The sequence below is a fragment of the Anopheles maculipalpis genome, chromosome 2RL, assembly GCF_943734695.1.
Source record: "Anopheles maculipalpis chromosome 2RL, idAnoMacuDA_375_x, whole genome shotgun sequence".
Classification (NCBI taxonomy): Eukaryota; Metazoa; Arthropoda; class Insecta; order Diptera; family Culicidae; genus Anopheles; species Anopheles maculipalpis.
In genome coordinates this window covers 48837740-48859460 of record NC_064871.1, presented here as the reverse complement: position 1 = coordinate 48859460, position 21721 = coordinate 48837740, and the positions used below count along the sequence as shown (strand labels likewise).

At 41.8% G+C, this 21721-nt stretch overlaps 4 protein-coding genes across 4 annotated transcripts; 3 read left to right on the top strand and 1 right to left on the bottom strand.

The window, feature by feature from the left end:
- The first annotated feature begins 739 nt into the window (after nt 1–739).
- Nucleotides 740–6764, top strand: LOC126559721 (cytochrome P450 4d1-like). The gene is given in 11 exon segments (XM_050215893.1): nt 740–905; nt 1001–1107; nt 1798–2077; nt 2157–2226; nt 2297–2868; nt 2944–3243; nt 4468–4652; nt 5271–5550; nt 5623–5692; nt 5769–6325; nt 6390–6764. Coding segments are annotated over 11 exon segments (2934 nt in total). The 3' UTR covers nt 6737–6764.
- A 416-nt stretch (nt 6765–7180) lies between these two features.
- LOC126567218 (uncharacterized) lies at nt 7181–13264 on the top strand. Its single transcript, XM_050223450.1, has 10 exons — nt 7181–7346; nt 7500–7606; nt 7675–7954; nt 8033–8102; nt 8174–8724; nt 8790–9127; nt 11260–11437; nt 11736–12743; nt 12812–12994; nt 13063–13264. The coding sequence occupies exons 1-10, from the start codon at nt 7181–7183 to the stop codon at nt 13218–13220; spliced, it is 3039 nt and encodes a 1012-aa protein (XP_050079407.1). The 3' UTR covers nt 13221–13264.
- Nucleotides 13265–13880: 616 nt separating this feature from the next.
- Nucleotides 13881–15336, top strand: LOC126558060 (putative Dol-P-Glc:Glc(2)Man(9)GlcNAc(2)-PP-Dol alpha-1,2-glucosyltransferase). The gene is made up of 3 exons (XM_050213998.1): nt 13881–14046; nt 14114–14713; nt 14784–15336. The coding sequence occupies exons 1-3, from the start codon at nt 13891–13893 to the stop codon at nt 15333–15335; spliced, it is 1308 nt and encodes a 435-aa protein (XP_050069955.1). The 5' UTR covers nt 13881–13890; the 3' UTR covers nt 15336.
- A 1478-nt stretch (nt 15337–16814) lies between these two features.
- Nucleotides 16815–21490, bottom strand: LOC126567217 (inactive ubiquitin carboxyl-terminal hydrolase MINDY-4B). The gene is made up of 5 exons (XM_050223448.1): nt 21437–21490; nt 18129–18218; nt 17705–18064; nt 17379–17600; nt 16815–17309 (listed from the first exon to the last, which is right to left on the bottom strand). The coding sequence occupies exons 1-5, from the start codon at nt 21488–21490 to the stop codon at nt 16881–16883; spliced, it is 1155 nt and encodes a 384-aa protein (XP_050079405.1). The 3' UTR covers nt 16815–16880.
- Nucleotides 21491–21721: the final 231 nt, after the last annotated feature.

The window sequence follows — 21721 nt, the reverse complement described above, 5'->3', positions numbered from 1 at the left end:
AAGAAGTAATTTTCTTTCTGAATCGGACATGTTTGAAAAGTGAATCCTAGGTGATGCGGCTTTGAACAACAATGAAAGTGGAGAACTTATTCGTGCGTATGTGAATAACATTATGTGTCGCGATCAGGTTTTGCTATAATGTATTCAACAAGAATGCGGATTCATGATAAGAACGTTTTCCCCGTTCATTACTATCGCTTGTGAACAATCAGCCGGTGGAAGAAAACCGGTATGGTCGTTTCAACATACTTTACATTTAAAAGCAGAACGCACGTGTGTGTGGTTAACCTTACCCCGCCCCCCCCCCCCCTCCCCTAAAACCAACCCTTAACGCCGTGAGGGTGTACCTTAGAATTTGTGTGTGTTTGTGTGCATAGTCAACTCGTCTACCTTAATGATCAAATCCGCGAATGTAAGCACACTGACAAAAAAGCAACCTGACGATCTAGTACAATCGCCAGGTTAATCGTCGCACTTGGCGTTGTGTGACTTTGCGGTTGTGTTCGGCCTTTGTGGGAATCTCATTGCTACAGCGCACAGCACACGTATACATACAGACGGGAGAAGCGTCGTGATGACCGATTCTTGTCACGCTGGGCACCCGATGGAGACGCATTCCGTCGCGCATTCGGTGAGTCGCGCCTGTCGTGTGTGGTGGACTGTGTTCTGCACCACCGAGTTCGGAAGCGGAACAGAAAAAGCTTCGTAGTGAGTTGGACAGCTTAAAAAAGGCGGCAGCATGCTGGCAATAGTTGCGAGTGGTGTGGCTTTGCTGGTGTCGATCGCGATTTGGTGGACGGTAGCCAACTTTGGCAGTGCGCTACGGTACGCCGGCAAACTTGGTGGACCCGTGGCGTACCCGTTGGTAGGCAATGGGCTACTGTTTATCAACAAAACTCCTGCCGGTTAGTGTAGCGTTAAAATGCACCTTTCTGTTGCGTGTGTGGATGTGCATACTATGTGTTTGTGAGTTTTTGAAACAAAAGTTAATAAATTACAGAGTTCCTTCAACTGCTTGGACGGCTGATCGCACAGTACGGCAAATGTTTGCGTGTATGGCTCGGTACACAGCTGATCGTGCTCGTAACCGATCCCAAGGACATTGAGGTAAGCGAGTAACGGTTGCGGTAACGTGGAAGGGTCACCACCATCGGAAAAGGGCGAAGTAAATAAACAAAACGAATGAAATGAAGATCCAATGAAGGGTCGATCGGGTGCAACGTGTGTTTGTTTGATTTGTTGTGCTTATGTTTGCGAATTCAAACGAACGCCGCGTAGTCGAAAGTGTATTTTATCGATGCGCTTGCGGTGCCATTTGTAGTTTGTCGAGCAAAATTTGTACAGATTCACATCACGTAGCGGGCTAGAAAATGATGCGAAAAAATATTTGCATTGCAAGCAGTAAGATGCAGCAGAAAGAAGTCATAGTTTCATTTTGAAACCGTTTCGTGTTATGCAATGTTTGCGTCGGGAGTAGTTGAACTATCGATTAACACAGCCATTAGTTAAAGGCAAAGCAAACGTGCATGTAATCGACTTGTTGGCAGTATCATATGAGATCCATTGTGGTTGATAAGGACGGCAAACATTGGCAATGTTATTGAAATTATCATAATTTTAATTGGATCTCACTTCGCCGGTGCCGGGAAAATGGGTGAGAATTTTTTGGTGAACTATAAATAACTGTGAGCGATTATTCCTACAATGGGAGATGTTTGTAGTGTGAACGAATAGGGCTTTAGAATACACGATCCTCATACAAACGGTTTCCACTGATGAAACCCCTTTTCCTTGTAGGTCCTCCTGAGCAGTCCCAAGTACATCGATAAATCCAGCGAGTATGAATTTATCCGCCCATGGCTAGGCGAAGGATTGTTGGTAAGCCGCGGCCGAAAGTGGCAAACGCGGCGAAAGATCATCACCCCTACGTTTCACTTTAAAATTCTGGAACAGTTTGTCGAAATATTTGATCAGCAGGGCCACACATTCGTCGATATACTGCGACTGTTTGCCAAATCGGGTGAAACGTTCGATGTGTTCCCGCTGGTAACACTGTGCGCTCTGGATGTAATATGTGGTCAGACATCTTTGCGGTATTGGAATACGATCGTTCATAATTTAGATTTTGTTTTCTCTTTTGTCTTTCATCTCCATAGAATCGGCAATGGGAACCAAAGTGAATGCACAAATCAACTCCGAGTCGCAGTACGTGAAGGCGGTTAAAGAGTTAGTAATCGGTGGTGGGACATGTAAGCCTTCACGGGACCATTACTGATGGGTATCGCTGTTTTTGCAGGATTACCAACCTTATACAGCTCCGCATCTACGACTTTGTAATAAGGTACGAGTTCTTCTTCCGTCTTTCTGCCAACCGGCGAAGGCAACGAAAAGCACTGGCCATCCTTCACGGGTACACCGATAGCGTGATACGAGCAAGACGTCAGGAACTGAACGAAACGCTAGCCACCAACAAGACAGGCGATCACGCAAACGGTGTGCACGATGAGGATTCGATAGGGTTAAAGAAGCGTATGGCATTTTTGGACATGTTGCTACAAGCGACGATCGATGGACGTCCGCTGACCGATCTTGAGATACGCGAGGAAGTGGACACGTTCATGTTCGAAGGACACGATACGACGACATCCGCAATCAGCTTTTTGTTGCTTAGTTTGGCAAAAAATTCCGACGTACAGCAGAAAGCGTTCAACGAGGTACGGAACGTGGTGGGAGACGATCGCAAGCAACCCGTTACGATGACGATGCTGAACGATATGCACTATCTGGATTTGGTGATCAAGGAAACGCTTCGGCTGTACCCTTCGGTACCGATGTTTGGAAGGAAAATGATGCAGAACACCGAAATCAGTAAGAACCTATGCCTCGTACTGCCGTACATTTCTTAACATACATAATAATTCTGAAATATTTACATAATTTCAGATGGTAAAATATTCCCAGCAGGCAGCAATGTGATAATGTTTCCCTTCTTCCTTGGCCGTGATGCCGATTACTTCCCGAACCCGGAAAAGTTTGATCCGGAGCGGTTCAACGTGGAAACGTCGGCCGAAAAGACAAACCCCTATCAGTATGTACCGTTCAGTGCTGGGCCACGAAACTGCATCGGACAGAAGTTTGCAGTGGCGGAATTGAAGAGCCTGGTGAGCAAAGTGTTGCGAAACTTTGAGATACTACCAGCGGAAGAACCATTTGAGGAGACGTTTATTGCGGAGCTTATCTTGCGTCCGGAACGTGGTGTCCCGATACGTGTTAAGCCTCGTGTATATTGAAGGGCTGTTGGGGGTTGTGAGTGAGGGGCTGATTCGGGGTGGGTAGGGGGGGGGGGGGGCTGTCACAGGTGAATGGGAATAAACGGGAAGGTAATGTACTTATAGAAGAACAAATAACTTTATGAATGTTAAATGGCTCGATTGTAATTAAGTGCATAAAAATGAAGTTAAAATGTATAGTTGAAGCATGAAATAAATTCAACAAAATAATACAACAATTTTACGAACTTTGATTTCTATTGATTGATTGAACTGATCATGATCTTGCTTGTCTCTGAGTTTCTAGATCATCCATCCATTAGGGGGAGGATTCTTTTTAGGTTATCACTTTATCAAAAGTGGGCTAAGGGCATTTGCTATTACTAGTGTGCGCTTGAAAGTTTGCAACAGTGATAAGCAGAGGAGAGTTCGCGGGATGTTATACAAACCAGAAAATAAAACAAACGATTCTCTCATTCATGGGCAAATCGATTATTCTAGTTTACGTCTAGTCTACGTAACATACGTCTGTGCAGTAAACATGTTTGTAAGTATCATGAAAATTATATTAAGCTAGTATTACGCAGCATCAAGTTGCAGAATAGTGGTTCATTTCAGAGAACAACGAACATACTTGCAGCTTTGAATATCGGAAATTAGCTGTGTGTTGAAATGGCCTTTAGCGCGCACATGAACTTGTACGTTCCACACACCGACCGGGGCCTAGAATTAGTACCGTCAGCAGCTTCCTACTACTAGTGCCAGCAAACTAGTAGACCTTCCGTTGCACAAAGTACTCACACGTCTAGGCAGCCGGTAATGGTATGGGTAGGTTGCTTGCCGCGCCAAGATGTCAAGTTCAGCCACACTGCGCACGCTGCATGGCACGCGGTGCACGATGGTTCTAATGTGGGCAAACGGCTAGTAATAAATGGCAACGGTCGACGGATGTCGGGAGCTGCTCAGTGATTGATTAGAAGCCGACGCAACAACTGGTGGCTAGAACTTGTGAGCCTTAGCAATGGTCTTCTCCACGGTCGTAGCACTGCTGGCACTAGGCGTACTGGGTGCGGCGTATCTCTACCAACGGTTTGGTGAGATGCTAAAGCACACCGGGAAATTGGGAGGCCCACCAGCGTATCCGATCATCGGCAACGGGCTACTGTTTCTGAACAAATCTCCCGCGGGTAAGAGAAAGCCTCAAGTGTAATGTGTATGCTCGTGGATCTGCGAATCTGAATCATTATTCGGTGCAATCGTTGTTGTGTATTTGCAGAATTTCTGCGGATCATCGGTGTACTGCTGAAGCAGTATGGTGACTGTTTTCGCGTTTGGCTCGGTACCCAGTTGGCGATCGTAGTGCTCGATCCAAAGGATATCGAGGTATGTTTGCCAAGGGGAATATCTGTGTCTTTAGGGGCTCAAAAAAGCATGTTCAAGTGTGAACTAGTCGGTGCGGTATAAATGGACCATTGTGCAACGTTTGGATCATTTTACCCTCACGCGAGGTGTGTAAGTATCACTAGTGCAAGTGCATACTGCTGTCCGTGAATCTGAAACTCATTGCCACGGTCGAACGGCGATCACACTGCCTGAGCCACCTTGTCGAACTGGTTAGAGTTGCAGACAGACTAGTGTACAGACGGGTGGAAGATAATTAATTGCAGCGAATGATGTGACGATGTGTTTCGTGGTGAGGTTGTGTTTTTGTTTGTGTCGATGGCGCAAGTAAAGTTTAGTAAACGATGGTGATGATTTAATGCGATTGTGGAGCTTAATCTTCAGCAATAAAAAGTGTCTTTTAGAGTGAATTTAAAAAACAGTTAAAAACAGAACCAGTTTACTGGTGTAAGATCTCTTTTCAAGATGAATAAGGATGATTTTGCAATCTTTTAGAGCAAAGGGTTTTTATTTTGAGTAGCAATCAACGATCTTTAACCAGTCTGAACGATAATAAACTTATTCTGAATACTAAATAAATCAAAATAACTTAATTACCAGGTGTTGTTGAGCAGTCCCAAGTTTATCGACAAATCCACTGAGTACGACTTCATCCGGCCATGGCTGGGAGAGGGATTGCTTACAAGTCGTGGACGTAAATGGCACACGCACCGAAAGGTGATCACTCCAACGTTTCACTTCAAGATTTTGGAACAGTTTGTGGAGATATTCGATCATCAGAGTACAATCTTCATCAAGATGCTGCAACCATTTGCCGAATCGGGAAAGTCTTTCGACATTTTCCCACAGGTGACACTGTGCGCGTTGGATGTAATTTGTGGTAAGTATAAATTAATAATTGCTTTTAATGCTGCAGATAAACTTCTTGTTTGCTTTCCCGATTACCCCACAGAGTCAGCCATGGGAACGAAAGTGAACGCACAGCTCAATTCCACGTCAGACTATGTGCTAGCAGTGAAAGAGTATGGCGTACAACATCTTTAGTATCCATAAGTTATACTAATTTTTTCATATCTTTTTCCTACTAACGCACTATAGGATCACAAATCTCATACAGCTGAGATTTTACGACTTTCTGATACGGTACGATTTTTTCTTCCGCCTGTCCGCAAACAGTCGCAAGCAAAAGAAGGTGCTAAAGGTTCTGCACAGCTACACGGACAGTGTGATCAAAGGACGGCGTCAGCAGCTTGAAGCGAACGCATCCAACGGCGCAATGGAAGACACAAGCGATCATGATCTTGGCATCAAGAAGCGTATGGCTTTTCTCGACATGTTGCTTCAATCGACGGTCGATGGACGTCCTCTGACGGATCTCGAAATACGCGAGGAAGTGGATACGTTCATGTTCGAGGGACACGATACGACGACATCCGCCATCAGCTTTCTGTTGCTTAGTTTGGCGAAAAATCCCGACGTACAGCAGAAAGTGTTTGAGGAGGTACGGAACGTGGTGGGAGACGATCGTACGCGTCCCGTTACGATGGCAATGCTGAATGACATGAGCTATCTGGATTTGGTGATCAAGGAAACGCTTCGTTTGTATCCTTCGGTACCAATGATTGGAAGGAAAATGCTACAAACAACCGAAATCAGTAAGATGAGCAGATGAGTAAGATAAGTGATCAAATTAAGGCTTACGATACTCTTTGCTTGCAGACGGTAAGATCCTACCAGCCGGAGCAAACTTGATTATTATGCCGTTCTTCCTTGGACGTGACGCGCGCTACTTCCCCGATCCGGAACGATTCGATCCGGAGCGATTTAATGTGGAACGGTCAGCGGAAAAGGCTAACCCCTACCAGTACATCCCGTTCAGTGCTGGGCCACGGAACTGCATCGGGCAGAAGTTTGCAGTGGCGGAATTGAAGAGCCTGGTGAGCAAAGTGCTGCGTCATTACGAAATTCTACCGTCGACCGAAAAGCAGGACGAATCGTTCATTGCGGAACTAATATTACGGCCGGAGCATGGTGTGTTCGTTTGCCTGAAGCCAAGAGATTATTAAGACTGGCAGGATGGTGATAGAGGTGGTGATGTGTTTTTAATGGCCATATTTATTAAAACAATAACAAAAAAACGATTTTTGATAATTGTAGTGTGATATGAAGCTGTGTGAAGATAAAAAAGAGGGGTTTGTTGTTTGTTGTCCCGTTGAAAGCTAAATAAAGAATATTTCCTATACATGGGCGTTAGGTTGTCCATTATTACCATGAGTGTACAGTGCTTTAAGTGAGGTCATGAGACACTCAGCGGGGATCTCAGAAAGCTACCGAATTGCGTTTGTAAAAAATCCTCTAGTCCGGGTTCTCTGTTCGTGTTTGTCTAATCTTTGAGCGTCCTCTGATAAGAAACGACGTTAGAAACCTGGCATAGAATTTGTGGCTTAAAAGATCGTCAGTCACCAACTTCGTCTCAGTAAATTAGGACCTCCGTAAAGTACCGTTCCGCCATGTTCCTGGCAACGTTAACGTTTATCGTGCTGGCCATTTCTGTGGCACTGTACGTGTACGTGGAAAGGTTTAGTAAAATCCTTAAGCACAGTGGGAAACTTGGAGGTCCCCGTGCTTATCCACTGATCGGTAATGGGTTGCTGTTTGCTGGCAAAACACCCGCAGGTGAGTCGTGTGAGTCGTTGATAACATTTCACCCTACGGTATCTTATCTGAAGCACCGAGTGGGATTGATTCGTGTGGGAACTGGTGTGAGGTGAAAGGATTAGGACCGACCAAAGTTTGCCCAGTGATTATAAAAAGATTTTTTTTTTACAGAATTTCTACAGACTGTAGGACGGCTTATTCAACAATATGGCAAATGTTTTCGTATATGGCTGGGAACGCAGATGCTGATCGTTATTACCGAACCGAAAGATATTGAGGTAAGATTGTTCGGACGATTACGACGATTCGTCGATCGAAGAAGTTGATGCTAATGTCCCATTTGCAGGTACTTTTAAGCAGCAACAAGTACATTGATAAATCCATCGAGTACGACTTCATTCGTCCGTGGTTGGGTGAAGGGTTGTTGACCAGTACCGGACGCAAGTGGCACACACACCGGAAGGTCATCACTCCAACGTTTCATTTCAAAATTCTGGAACAATTTGTGGAAATATTTGACCAGCAGAGTAACACGTTTGTGCAGGTCCTGGGAGCACATGCTAAGTCGGGCGATACGTTTGACATCTTTCGTCCGGTGACACTGTGTGCGTTGGATGTTATCTGCGGTAGGTTTCGGTTCGAATATTAATTCAGGCATGGCACTTGGCTTGATTGTTTATTTGTTTACTTGCTAACTCGTATAGAAACCGCAATGGGCACAAAGGTCAATGCTCAGCTGAACACTGAATCGGAGTATGTGCAGGCAGTAAAGGAGTAAGTAACGCCGTTTTTCCACGATCGGAGTATCAACTAATGCAAATATGATAAAACCATTTCTCTTGCAGTATAACAAATCTGGTACAGATTCGATTGTTCAACTTTCTTATTCGCTACGAATTTTTCTACTTCTTTTCGTCGAACCGGCGCAAGCAGCTGGAAGCACTGAAGGTGTTACATGGATATACAGATAGCGTTATCAAAAGCCGTAGGAAGGAGCTGCAGAGTGGGAACACTAACACTGTTGACATAAACGAGAATGACCTAGGCATTAAGAAGAAGATGGCGTTCCTGGACATGTTGCTGCAGTCGAAGATCGATGGGCAGCCGTTGACGGATCTTGAGATACGCGAGGAAGTGGACACGTTCATGTTCGAAGGGCACGACACCACAACTTCCGCCATCAGCTTTCTGCTGCAGAATCTGGCCAAGCATCCCGAAATCCAGCAGAAAGTGTTCGACGAGGTACGAAATGTCGTAGGAGATGATCGCACGCGTCCCGTTACGATAGCGATGCTGAACGATATGCATTACTTGGATCTGGTGATCAAGGAAACGCTTCGGCTGTACCCTTCGGTACCGATGTTTGGCCGTAAAATGATGGAAGATGCGGAAATAAGTGAGTATATTTAATTTTTGTCAATCTGTAGCACCTTCCTCTAATTTGTTTGGTTTATCTTTTAGACGGAAAAGTGTTTCCTGCGGGTTCGAATACAATCATTCTTCCGTTTTTCCTTGGTCGTAATCCCGAATTCTTCCCGAACCCGGAAAAGTTTGATCCGGAGCGATTCAACGTGGAAACTTCCGCTGAAAAAACGAACCCTTACCAGTATGTGCCGTTCAGCGCTGGACCAAGAAATTGTATTGGACAAAAGTTTGCCGTGGCAGAGATTAAGAGCCTTACAAGCAAAGTGTTGCGACACTATGAGCTTTTGCCACCGGTTGGAAAGTATGATGAAACCTTTATTGCGGAGCTTATCTTGCGCCCCGAAAAGGGTATTTACGTACGACTGAAGCCAAGAGTTTATTAGTTTGGGTGAAAGCTAGAAACGATGTACAGAACATTGAATTATAGATGAGAGTATTAATGAAAGTCGTTAAAAGAGGTTTTAAAATTGTGGTTTGAACTATGTTTGAAATGTGGGTTAGAAAATAAAATACAGGAAGCTATTTCTTCCTAATTTTTGTGGCATTGGAGCATGAGAGCGAAAGGATTAGTTGCGGTACTTACGTTATATGCTTCCGAAGCAAACAGTATTGAAGGCAAGAAAACATTTCTTGCTTTTTTTTGGGTTAACCGAAAATCTCCAAAAGCTAGTAATTTCGTGTGCAGTAATCTATGAATCGATTTATTTTGTATGTAGCTTGAAAACTTGTGAAGCACCTTGAAGTTCTTTATGTCTTTAGCTCTTTATCCTTGTAGCTCGGAAGTCATGCCTGATCGGTGGACGGTGTCTGGAGGGGGGCCCCCTGAGGTAGGACGCCTAATCCTGTCATGTAAAAACTGATGCAGCTATCGACGTACAATGTAAATAATTTGACCAATGTTTGCAGATACGCTCTGAAACAGGGATTGTTTGGAAACTGTGATCAAAGAGAGGGGAGCCTCGGTGCTATAAGCGACAGTGACCAGGGTTCAAATCCCACCCGGGTCGTTCCCTTCTAGTGACGGTTGACTGTCGAGCCTTTCAACCTGAATTCAGCACTTTTTGTATGAATTTTTTTCTGTACTGTCATCAAAGTTAGCCACTAGAATTGTATTGGACAGCTGGAAGAAAAGGCCATCCCTCATGAGCTTCGTGTACGAATGAGCCTCAATGATTTCCTATGCACTATGTCCAATAATGTTTAAACGAGATACATCTCTGCTAGGCCTTATCTAACTTTACCGTCAAGGGCCTCTTTAGGCCTTGAGCCATCAGTTATGCGATATGAGAACTTTTGTTGCTGTTGAACTCGTTTTCATACACTATACTGGAGTATTTTGTGCAATTTTAAATTGTCGTGATAAGCGACCGTTTATTTATAACCGAAGATTAGGAAGATTTTAAACATTGGAAAATGGTAGGTCTCTTATCTGATACTATTCCTTTATCAGAATACATTCATATATTATCTAATCAACTGAAAAAAACTGTTTGATAACAAGCCGGATTGACCTGTAGGTGTTATAAGGTGCAACGACACTCTGCAATGGTGATTAGTGAGTGTGAATACATTCGATAGGAAAGTGTAGTGTTGTTAGTTAACAATTAAATAGTTATTAGCAAATGCGTTTCTGGTTGGCAAAATGTTTGTGCAGTTTATTTTATCCTTTATAGTGCTAGTTTTACTGCGGTATATTTTTCACGATTTCACGTTCAAAAAATCGATCCGCATCGCTGGACCCAAGCCGGTTCCCGTGCTGGGAAATGTGTTGATGTATGCGGGGAAAAATCCATATGGTAAATGTTTTATTTAGTTATTGGGGCTAAAGCAAGGAAAATGAGAGCTTTTGAATATATTTTTATTGAATTATTTTTATTAATCATCAAATGGTCAACTGGTCCAACAACTTGAACATGATCAGAAATATTTATAATTTAGCAGGTATCCGTACTTAATGACTGTGCGGAATTAACAGGCGTGTGCAATCTGTGCACTCTGACCGTTAATCTCTTTATAGGCAGAACTTAAAGGCAGAACAATAATCTATCCAACGTTTCTGGGCGGAGGGTTACCCTAATCACTAGTAAGCCTTTTTGAACCCGTACAATTGACTCCACCGCGTGCACTTTGACGGTGTCGTGTTGTTTTGCACCGGTTTAATGTGTTGTTCCCATGTTTACTGTACCGATAAGTACTAACGCGCGTTCGACCAGCTTGCCGCTCGTGATGAGATCAATCGCAAGCTGTACCACATCTTTGCTAGTGCGAATCGTCGATACGAGCGTATCGGTCGTTGTATATACGCATGCTTGATTACAAGCACATGGTGGCGAAGGCTCGCTTATCTCTCAAACGTGGCGCACAAAACAAACCCTCCTAGTTCACGCACACACACATGTGTGATGATGTACAATTATAGTAAATATTGGTGGGGGATGCTTTCCGATTTGCTATTTTTTCTTTAGTCATTCCCGGCATCACCGTTGTTGCGGACGCGCTTGTTCAGATTCTCTTCTCTTTGGTGGTGATGGTGGTACAGATTTTGCTTGCCCTGCTGGTGGTGATCCTCACGATCAATTATTTGCTGGTGCGTCAAAATATCAAGTATGGCAAAAACATTCCGGGACCGTTGCCGCTGCCGATAGTGGGCTGCTTCTACATCTACATTAATCTAAAGCCCGAAGGTATTGCAAGGTAGAATGACGGTGATGATTCACACAGTAGGGAGCAAACATGTTGGATAGGGCGAGGTTTGATCTTCTTGAATAGCTTCATAATTAACATTAACATTAACAAGTTCTATTGTGTACCCTATGGTATGTGTTGATGCTCCATCAGGCTTCAGTGTATAGTGTTGTAACAGTGGTTAGATTTATTACAAAAAATATGTTTGGGTTTGGTTAACAAGTTTTTCGGAGAATAATGGGTTGATACTCGCAGCGAATGGTGTACTTGACTTTTGCTTTTTTCCCCTTTTCCCAGACATAATCGATTTCGTCTCAGACTTACGAAATAAGTATGGCAACCTGTTTCGCGTCTGGATCGGAAACCGGTTGGCACTGTTCTGCACCAACGTCAAGTACAACGAAACTGTACTGAACAGCCAGAAGCTGATACGAAAGAGCGAACTGTACAAATTCCTCATCCCCTGGCTTGGCGATGGGTTATTGCTGAGTACGGGCCAGAAATGGTTCAACAAGCGCAAGATCCTTACACCAGCTTTTCACTTCAAGATTCTGGATCAGTTTATTGAGGTGTTCCACAAGCAGAGCAGCATCATGGCCGAACGGATGAGGCAGGAAGCGAATGGAACACTGGTCAACATTTACCCGTACGTGACACTGGCTGCGCTGGACATTATCTGTGAAACGGCCATGGGTACCTCGATCAATGCACAAACTGATGCCGATTCGGCGTACGTTAAAGCCATTACGGAGCTGAGTCTGGTGCTGACGGGACGATTCGTGAAGGTGTGGCAGCGAGTCGACTTTCTGTTTAATATATCCGCCGACAAGCGGCGACAGGATCGGATCATTAAGGTGTTGCACGAGTTCACCACGAAGATCATCCAATCCCGACGGCGGGAACTGATGGAGCAGGGTGGTGTTGGGGTTGATGATGATGATCCGGCGGATATAGGCACGAAACGACGGATGGCATTTTTGGATGTACTGCTGCAAGCTACGATTGATGGACGTCCGCTAACGGATAGAGAAATTCAGGAAGAAGTGGATACTTTCATGTTTGAGGGTCACGATACGACAACGATCGCTATCTCGTTCACCCTGCTGCTGCTTGCCCGTCATCCGGTTGTACAGGAAAAAGTGTACCAAGAAGTTGTAGATATAGTGGGCAACGATCCGCACACACCGCTTAGCCATCGAAATCTGCAGGAGATGAAGTATCTGGAGATGGTGATCAAAGAATCCCTGCGACTGTACCCACCGGTACCGATCATTGCACGTCGTTTCACCGAGAACGTTGAGTTTGGTAAGTGCATTAATAGAAGATGCAGTTTGGGAACTAGAATGAGAATAATTTTGTATTAAAATCTTTAGAAGGAAAAACAGTTCCGGAAGGATCTAATTTTAACATCGGTATTATGCACATGCACCGAGATCCTACCTTGTTTCCCGACCCGGAACGCTTCGATCCTGAACGGTTTGCACCAGATCGAACGATGGAACAGTCGAGCCCGTACGCTTACGTACCGTTCAGTGCAGGTCCTCGTAATTGTATAGGTAAGTAACATCGGGCGGGAGTGTATGTCATGAAGCAGGTAATGCATCAATTCATTTTATTTTTAAAGGCCAAAAATTTGCAATGTTAGAGCTGAAAAGTACTGTGTCGAAGGTTATTCGTAACTTTAAGCTAACTTCAGCTGGTCCGGAACCAAAGCTAACAATGCAGTTGACGCTGAAGCCAAGGGACGGGCTGTACATTGGATTCGTTCCACGTGCGCAGTGAACTGCTGCATTTCTACACATTCGCTGGCTGCAACCTGCTTTCGACGATCGGAAGATCATTTGCGGACAAGTAAAAGTGATTGAATCGCTAAAAGAAGAATGTGTTATTGGTAGTGTGATGTTTCTTTAATTAAATAATGATATAAAACAACAATTGGAGGATTTCGTTGGAAGGAAACTGAACGTTTTTTTTGCTGTAAAATTGTGTCGCGAAAAAGTTGTTAGAATATGCAAGAACAAAAAAACGGCAAGTTCAAATATCTGGTTGAATGAAATATTTCACGGATTGTTCCGGCGTGCTGAAATCAGCTGTTTTTGATGTTTGACATTTGTGAATGCAGGGTTTTCTTTATGGTGTTTTTAATTGACTACGTTAATGCAGTACATTTTTGAGATAAGTTTTGTAATTATTACGCACTATTAGATATCAAAGCATAAGAAAAGGACCAATTTGTTTTTGAATTGAAATCATTCCAATAAGGTTATCAATAGATATAGCTGGGACGTATTTTGCAAAAAAAGAAATCACTGGCATTTGAAGTGCGTTGTTTATAAGCTGTCAATCTTCAACGCTAAGTTGTTGTCAAGTTGTAAACAATCTCCACGTTTCAACAACACCAGCAGTGTTTTCATCGTACTAAAAATGCAGTAAGGATTCATGAGATCAAACGATGATCAAAAAGTTAGTTCCATTAGTATGCCTGCTTGGCTATTCAACAATTTCATTCGTGGTGTTTAACAAAGTGTACGAAACGACACAGCTGGTAATCGATGAGGAGTTTCATCTGCGCCAAGGAGATCACTATTGTCATGGCCGGTTTCAAGTGGTAAGTCGGAGGCGAATGATTTCTTTTCGTTACAATCTCAATGGTAATTCCCTTTGTCCTTTTTTAGTGGGATCCAAAAATTACAACATTCCCTGGGCTTTATCTGGTGTCCGCACTTGTGCTACGACCGCTCGATGCCTGTTCGGTGTATAACCTGCGGCTAACGTCCCTCATTGCGGCAATTGTTAATGCGGTGCTTATATTCAAATTAAGACAAAGCTTTCTAAATCAGAAAGGATCCACCACAACGCTGATACTGGAAACGGCTTCACTGTTGTTGCTCCCGCCGTTGTATTTCTTTTCCCATCTTTACTACACGGATGTGATTTCCGTGACGGCGGTGCTACTGTTGCTGCTAGCCAGCGAGCGACGACGGCACAATTGGGCCGCATTATGGGGCTTCTGTGCGGTGCTGATGCGACAAACCAACATCGTGTGGGTTGGATTTGTATGCGGCTCGCGAGCGATCGATATGCTGGTAGCTCGTGGAAAGTTACAAGAAACACTACTCTCACCAAAGCGAGTGTTTGCAGTTGTGGCGGATATAATCGATCGTTTCTGGGCGTACGCTATCGTAATGGTTGGTTTTGTCGTTTTTCTGATATTTAATGGTTCTATAGTGATAGGCGATAAATCGGCACACGAAGCTGCCGTACATTTTCCTCAGGTAAGAAAATGCAAAAGCGCACCGAAATGAGAAAAGATATAATATTTTTAACATACTTGTCTAATTTCAGTTGCTTTACTTTGCTGTGTTTTTCGCGTCATTCAGCGCTTCTTTGGTACTTCCGACAATGAGAACAATCCTGAGAACGGTATTACGTAAATGGTACGTTGGACTTATCGTTTGTGCAATTTTGGGCGCCATAGTACACTACAACACAATCGTGCATCCGTACCTATTGGCCGATAATAGACATTACACGTTCTATCTTTGGAATCGTTTCTTTGGCCGCTGGTGGTTCGCACGATACCTCCCATTGCCGGTGTACATGATCGCTGGATTGCTGCTGTGGAAGGCAAGCATGCAGTATCAATCGTTTGGATACAAATTAATGTGCACATTGGCCATATTGGCATCGATAGCTCTACAGCAGCTGATTGAAGTTAGGTATTTTATTTTACCATTTCTTGTGCTGCGGTTATTGCGCAAAGGAGGGACTTCAAGAGGCGCTCTGGTGGTAGAATTGCTCCTCAACATTGCCATCAATGTAGTAACATTTGCGCTCTTCTTTCACAAGGAAATAGTATGGAAAAACTATTCTAACCCACAGCGTATAATGTGGTAATTATTGTCCATACCATTACATAGGCTGTGTATTAAAAAACTAGCCATGAAAGTCTGATTCTACTTATTCTAAGCGTAAAATTACCTTTAGTGTTAAGTGGAAGGTAGACCGCGAGTAAAAGTAAAAAAAAACTACAGTTCCAAATTATTTAAAAATATCGGACAACAATACAGAAGTGTGTCCAGAAACACACCGTAATGATGTTCATGCTGTGGGCAGGAATAGGATTTAAAAATAAAATAAAAGAAAACAATAAGAAGATTTATGACGCACTAAGTCTAAAACCTGTAGTGTATCTATGACTTTTCCAACGTACAAGTTCAACATCCAAGGTAGTTCAAACATATTAAGATTATGTATGCTATTCTCTGATACCACTTCCTATAGCCGGTCGTAAAATCTACGCACGAAAACATTGTTTTCTAAAATGTTTCAGCATACCAGTTTGTTCGTTTCTTATAGTGATTACTTGTAAAAAAAACATTGGTATACGCAATTGTTATTTGCAATACGGCACGGCCGTCCGTGAAGAAATTAAAACAACTTGGTATAAATTACAAGAAAATAAAGAAAATAAAGAGTTAATCGATACAAAATTACATCTGTTGCCATTGCCTTAAATTCCATTAGGAATTTAATAAAAATATAAGTAACTCTAAAACTTCATATATCAGAGTTTTGGCTAGATTAGCTGTTGAGCGGAAAGGGATCCAGAGGAAAATATCCAATCCCCATACAACTGCGCCACTTTAGAAGAATTGAGTGTATAGTCTGGCAAAGTCTGGCAAGGGATTAGAAGAAAATTAAAAAAAAAACTCTGACTAGGGCCAAAAACATGTACTGCGATGGTTATTGATAAGAAAATAAGGTTCGACTATTGGAAATGGTCACAACGATCCAGAGACAAATAAAGTTGTAACTAACATAACTCTAATCGTTTTCTTTACTAACGTACAAGACTATAGAAAATGGTATCAGTCTATGAAGAATAAGTTTTACCTCCAGTTCAGCAACCGTAATGAAGCTTCCTCACAAAGAACTCGGCCCAAACTTAAAGCATTATCTTTCCCATGAAACCGGTATGACAAGCGTCTGTAAAACTGTTGATGAAATACGAAATTATGAGGATGATTAATGTGAATGTTTTGGGGTTAAGATTAAGCCTAGTGAAATCCTCGACATAATTGGACAATACAAATAAACTAAGCACAGAACAATTTATTCCCTATTTATTCAGAACAATAAGCAGCAAGTGAGTATGGCTTGTGGAGGCAAAAAATCGGAGATACTGGTTGACTGAAGTATCTTGTTTATAACTGGTTAAGCAAGTTCAGTTTCCTTCCAGAATCCAGAATTAAATTCGTCGCTGTAGCAGTTTACAGAGAGTGGGAAATGAATATACTGAAAAAGAAACAAAATTTAAATTATTTCTACTTCAGGAAAATTCTTAGTGATTGGAAAAAACGGGATACTCTGCTAACAATCCTCATTAATGTGATCTAACTGGATGAAACATCACACAACAAATAACCATGCTAAAAGCTTTTAGAAGTTCAACGAGGCCGGCAGAGCGCCATGGTACGTGATCTTGGCGTCCATCCATTTCGTGTGTATAAGTCTTTCCAGCGGCGTAGAGACCATGTCGTCCCGCTTGCGGTCACCTTCCTGGTCACCGGTATCACCGCCACCCTCGTCCTGTCCGCGGTTATCGACGGTCATCGAAAGGTAACAACCGGCGCAAGTGTAGTAATGCAGCTCGAATCGCTTTTCGGCGTGATAGTTGCGCAGCAGCTCCCGGTTGGAGTTGAACAGTACTCCGTAATGGCCACAGCAGCAGCTAACCCAAACCGGTGTGGCCGGAGTTTTGAGCCGTGAACCGGGCATACGGGATGCAGAGCGCATCGCTTCGTTTTCTCCCTCCCAAACGAGCAGACCGATTGCTCCACGGCTCAAAATTCCAAATTGTGGTACGGCCTGAAAGATGGAGGCAGTGTATTATTACTATTGGTTTACTATTGGTGGCGTGTAAATTCGCTCACTTACATAGTGATCCTCATCACCAACGTACACGACGCCATTGTGCAGGTACGGCGTTGCACGCCCTGTTAGCAGCAGTGTAATGACGTTGAGGGAACCTTCCTCGTGCGGTCCCATCAGGTGTGCTCCTTTCGGTGCGTCTAGATCGTTGCGCATGTTCTCCATGCCACGCGTTAATACAGCACTGTACAGATAGAGCAGCGTTCCGGGGCCAGGATTTTCTGTAAACTACGGATAGAATGCGGCTAAGCTTCTGCATACATTTTCTTTGAGCTCACCAGCTGTATTCAACCGGCTACCAATTCTCGGTTTGAACCCAGGCTTACACTTACGTAGGGTAAATATCGCTTCATAAATATCTGCAGATCGTCCAGCTTGGTGAACTCGAAAAAGTACAGCTTCTCGGTTACATTGTCCTGAAAGTAAACGTGGCTATGCGGTATGTGGGACGCCTCACCCGGTAACGCTACGATCGCTTTTGTCTTTTCCCCAATGTTCCACAGTATGTCCGACATGGCGGTGTAGAGGGACAGGGCCTGTTCTGCCTCGGTTGGTTTCAGCAGCTCCTCGAGTGGGACCGATTTGTCACGCGGCTTGTTGTCGAATATAAACTGTTTGATAATGTGTGCCTGCAGGACGGATTGCATGCCTCTCGTTGCGTTGCGAGGAGTACGCAGTCCGTACGGATATTCCTGTCGGTTGAAAATCACATTGGGTTGAACATCACGTAGAGCAAGGAAACGGGGCGTTACATACTTGGTTTGCAGGACCGAATGTAAATCCAGTGCGTGTCCATTCACCACGAGGAGGACTCGCTGCCGATCCGAATACCGTTTGTCGTAGTTCCTGTAATGAAGTAAAAATTACTAATTTAGATTAAAGACAAAGATTAAGAATATGAACATAAGAGTGGGTTAAGCGGTGATAAACGGTTTGGTTCATTTGAGTTAAAGGAAATGATGAGCTATTCAGCGGTCTTTATGAGACAAATTAAGAAATTTTAGTTCACAGTCATGCTATCACGATTTCGGGCATTATAATTTGCTTTTGCTTTTAATGTTAAATACTTTTGAAAACTTTGAAAGAGGATACCGTAAAGGAAAGTGAACCATTGGATATAAATCTTTAACAGATAGTAATGCTTGGCGAAGATGGCAGAGCTTAATTCTCGTCTTTTTTTAATGCCAGTCACTGCACGAATTGCCTGGCTTCGATTATATCGGAAGGACCAAAAGATCGGTTAAAAATATCTTGTTGGAAAACCAAAACCATCATGGTAACTTAAAACACATGACATGATGGATAATACTGGGACTTTATATGAAGAATATTTAAAGTAAACTTCTCTGAGACATGGACACAGAAAGATTTATTGCTCCGTCAGTATGGACGGGGCCATACAATTCTACGATAATTTCTTAATCGCGCAACTATGCGGTGGGCTAGACTTGTCATGAGAATGACACCGGACAACCTAATCCTCAAAGTTTTAATCGTTGAGTCGGCAGACCTATAATGCATGTTTCTAAAATGTAAGAGTTTTGGTTTTGTACTTTGAATTTTCATGTTTTATGGCAGAAATGTATTTTTTAAATTCAGTATTTTATCTTAAATCTTCGTTACTGACTCTTTATTTATACAGCTCCGGAAACAGCAATTAATTGAGCGGCTGCGTATTTTTGAAGTGTATACAATACGATTAATGTTTCGTACTTTAAATTAATTTACTTTATGTGAAAGGGCAGTGCTAAATTATGTCATAATTATGTATGTAAATTAGGCCACGTTGTGCCAAACACTTTTCAATTCTAATAATAAATCAATAGTGAAGTTGGTACTCAATAATCTTTTATTTGAAGCATAAATAAATTATATCAGTTGGATGTTAACCCCTGGAGTATGTTAATATGTAAATTATTTATTTTATTTACATTTTAGTACGACGACTGTATTGTCGAATTTGTAATATGACTTTTTGAAGGATGATATAGTTGCTGAATGATATAAATCCAAAGGCTTTCATAATTGGGAAAGTGCATTTTATTTCCGGAGGTAATCAACACCAAATCAATAGCAACATTGTGCAGTTCTTAACAGAACTAAACGAACACCTTCTTCTTGACGTAACTAGAATACTAACTATAATATTATAATTATTATAATAACACCTGTTATTATAATAAAACAAAAACTAGAATAGATAACTGGTGTGGTATTTAGCTGTAAAGAGGTATAAAATTCACGTTTTAAACGTTTTTGAATACTTGTAAATATCTTGTGTTTATTTTGTTGCTTATGCACAATTCCTCGCTATGCCTTGAACATGTTTTTTTTTTGTATAATTCAACAGAAACTTTTAACTATTTGTGATGCGTCTAAAAATCCTCTGTTTAACTTAAATGTACAAATACCTACAGAAATTCTTTTTCTCGACTAATGTAATCGTGTGGCCAAACGACAAGGAGCCGACATTTTTGAATGTAAAAAAATGGTGTGAAAAAAACCAATAGCTCCGATTCCTTCAAAAGTACAAGTGAATTTGATAAATATCGTTTCACATGACTAGAAAAATACATTTTAGGAAGGTTAAAATGTTAAAGGGTATTAAAAACAAACAGCAAAACTAATTCTTTAAACGCTGGTTGGATACCAAGCAAAAACAAGAATAAATACATCTGCGCATTAAATTGTACATGAATGAAAGCAGTACATTTGTTTCTCGATACAGCTTTAGCTGTAGAGAGACTAGCTTAGGTTAACCAGTTTGAATAATTATAATAAAGATTGTTTGGTTTTATTTTGTAAAACGCACGATCTCACACGATTGTATAAAATAACATACAGATCGATGATTTTTAGTCAAGTGAGCATGAGACAAGCACAGGAGTAGTAAAAGGGTGACCCACGGTGAAAACCTTTTTATGCCTATGATAGTTTTTTTCCGAGGAAACCCAGGATAAACAATTAAACGACTAAATTAAATACAGAAAAATTGCATTTTGTGGCCGTTTATGGGAAAATATCTCCAATATTGCTAAAAATTATCATAAAAACTAGGACCTTAATGCTAGTAGCGATAAAGAAAACACAATTGTATAAATATATCATCATAGTGTATAAAACTTCTGAATACTGATTTGTAATGATTTTATTTTTATTTTTTTAGATTGCATTGCTGACAAATAGTAGTACTAACACGAAGAAAGTTTATTATCAAATTCCTAACAGAGCGTGCTGTTGGACGCTGTTTTGAAAATAGGAACTCTTGAGAAACACTTTCTAAGATTATATTGAACAACAATAATAAAACATTATAACGAAAAACAAATTTGTACAAAGGCCAAAACGGTTACCAAAATGGTAGCAAATCAGAAACTCTGCGAATTACACCAGTACCGCCTGCTGGACTCAGCACTGACTATCCAACTACGTGTAAAATCTTGTTAAGTAAGCCAGTCACGGCCGAGTCAATGGCCTTGGAGGTGTGGATATTAACAGCAGAAGGAGAAGAAGAACAATTTCAGAATATAATGAATGATCACTGCGTCCTTAAAGCATTTAGCATCCTAGAATCCTAGTGTATGAAGCTCTTTAAATAAAAAAAATATATGTAAGTAGTTGTATCGACAGAAACTGTTGTGAAGTTTTTGGCAATCCGAGAGGCCATAAACTGGTGCAAAGATATTGAGGTCATCGTCGTAGAATAAGAATTTGTTGCAATTTGGAATTTTAGACATTACGTCGTTTAATAAAATGTTAAAATTTATTCCTATTCGATTTTTGTCTTGCTAGAGACATTTGGCAAAAAACAGTTCTTGTCTTTTACAAATGTATGTACATTGGCCTATAAAACTAAAACAATTGTACGATTGACCTTCTAAATTTGAATATGGTTAGTTTAATTATTTTGCTTGGAACGATTAAGCTATATAAAAGGATTATTTTTCTTTTTATCTTATGTTGAAATGAGATCACAAGAAACTGTATAAAGAAACTAGATTTTCATGCAAATGTTTTATAGAATGTCTTTTCACTGCTGGAATACATTTGTGTCGTGAACTTACGATCGCTTCATCCATTGTGATGGGCCGTCCACCGACTATTTTCAGTTTAGCCATGCTGCAGCTACACCTTTGCGCTGGGTAACCGTTTCACGAATGTATCAATTGGATAAAATCCTATTTGTTACATTGAATGTAACAATTGAACTCTTATTTATTGTTGGTTATAAGATTTGTTTGTTTATTTAAAGAACTTCACCTATAAGCACTAATTTTTCTAACTTCACAACATGGACATGGAAAAAAGAAACACAAAAGAAACGGTATAGGATTTAATGACTGCGCGAA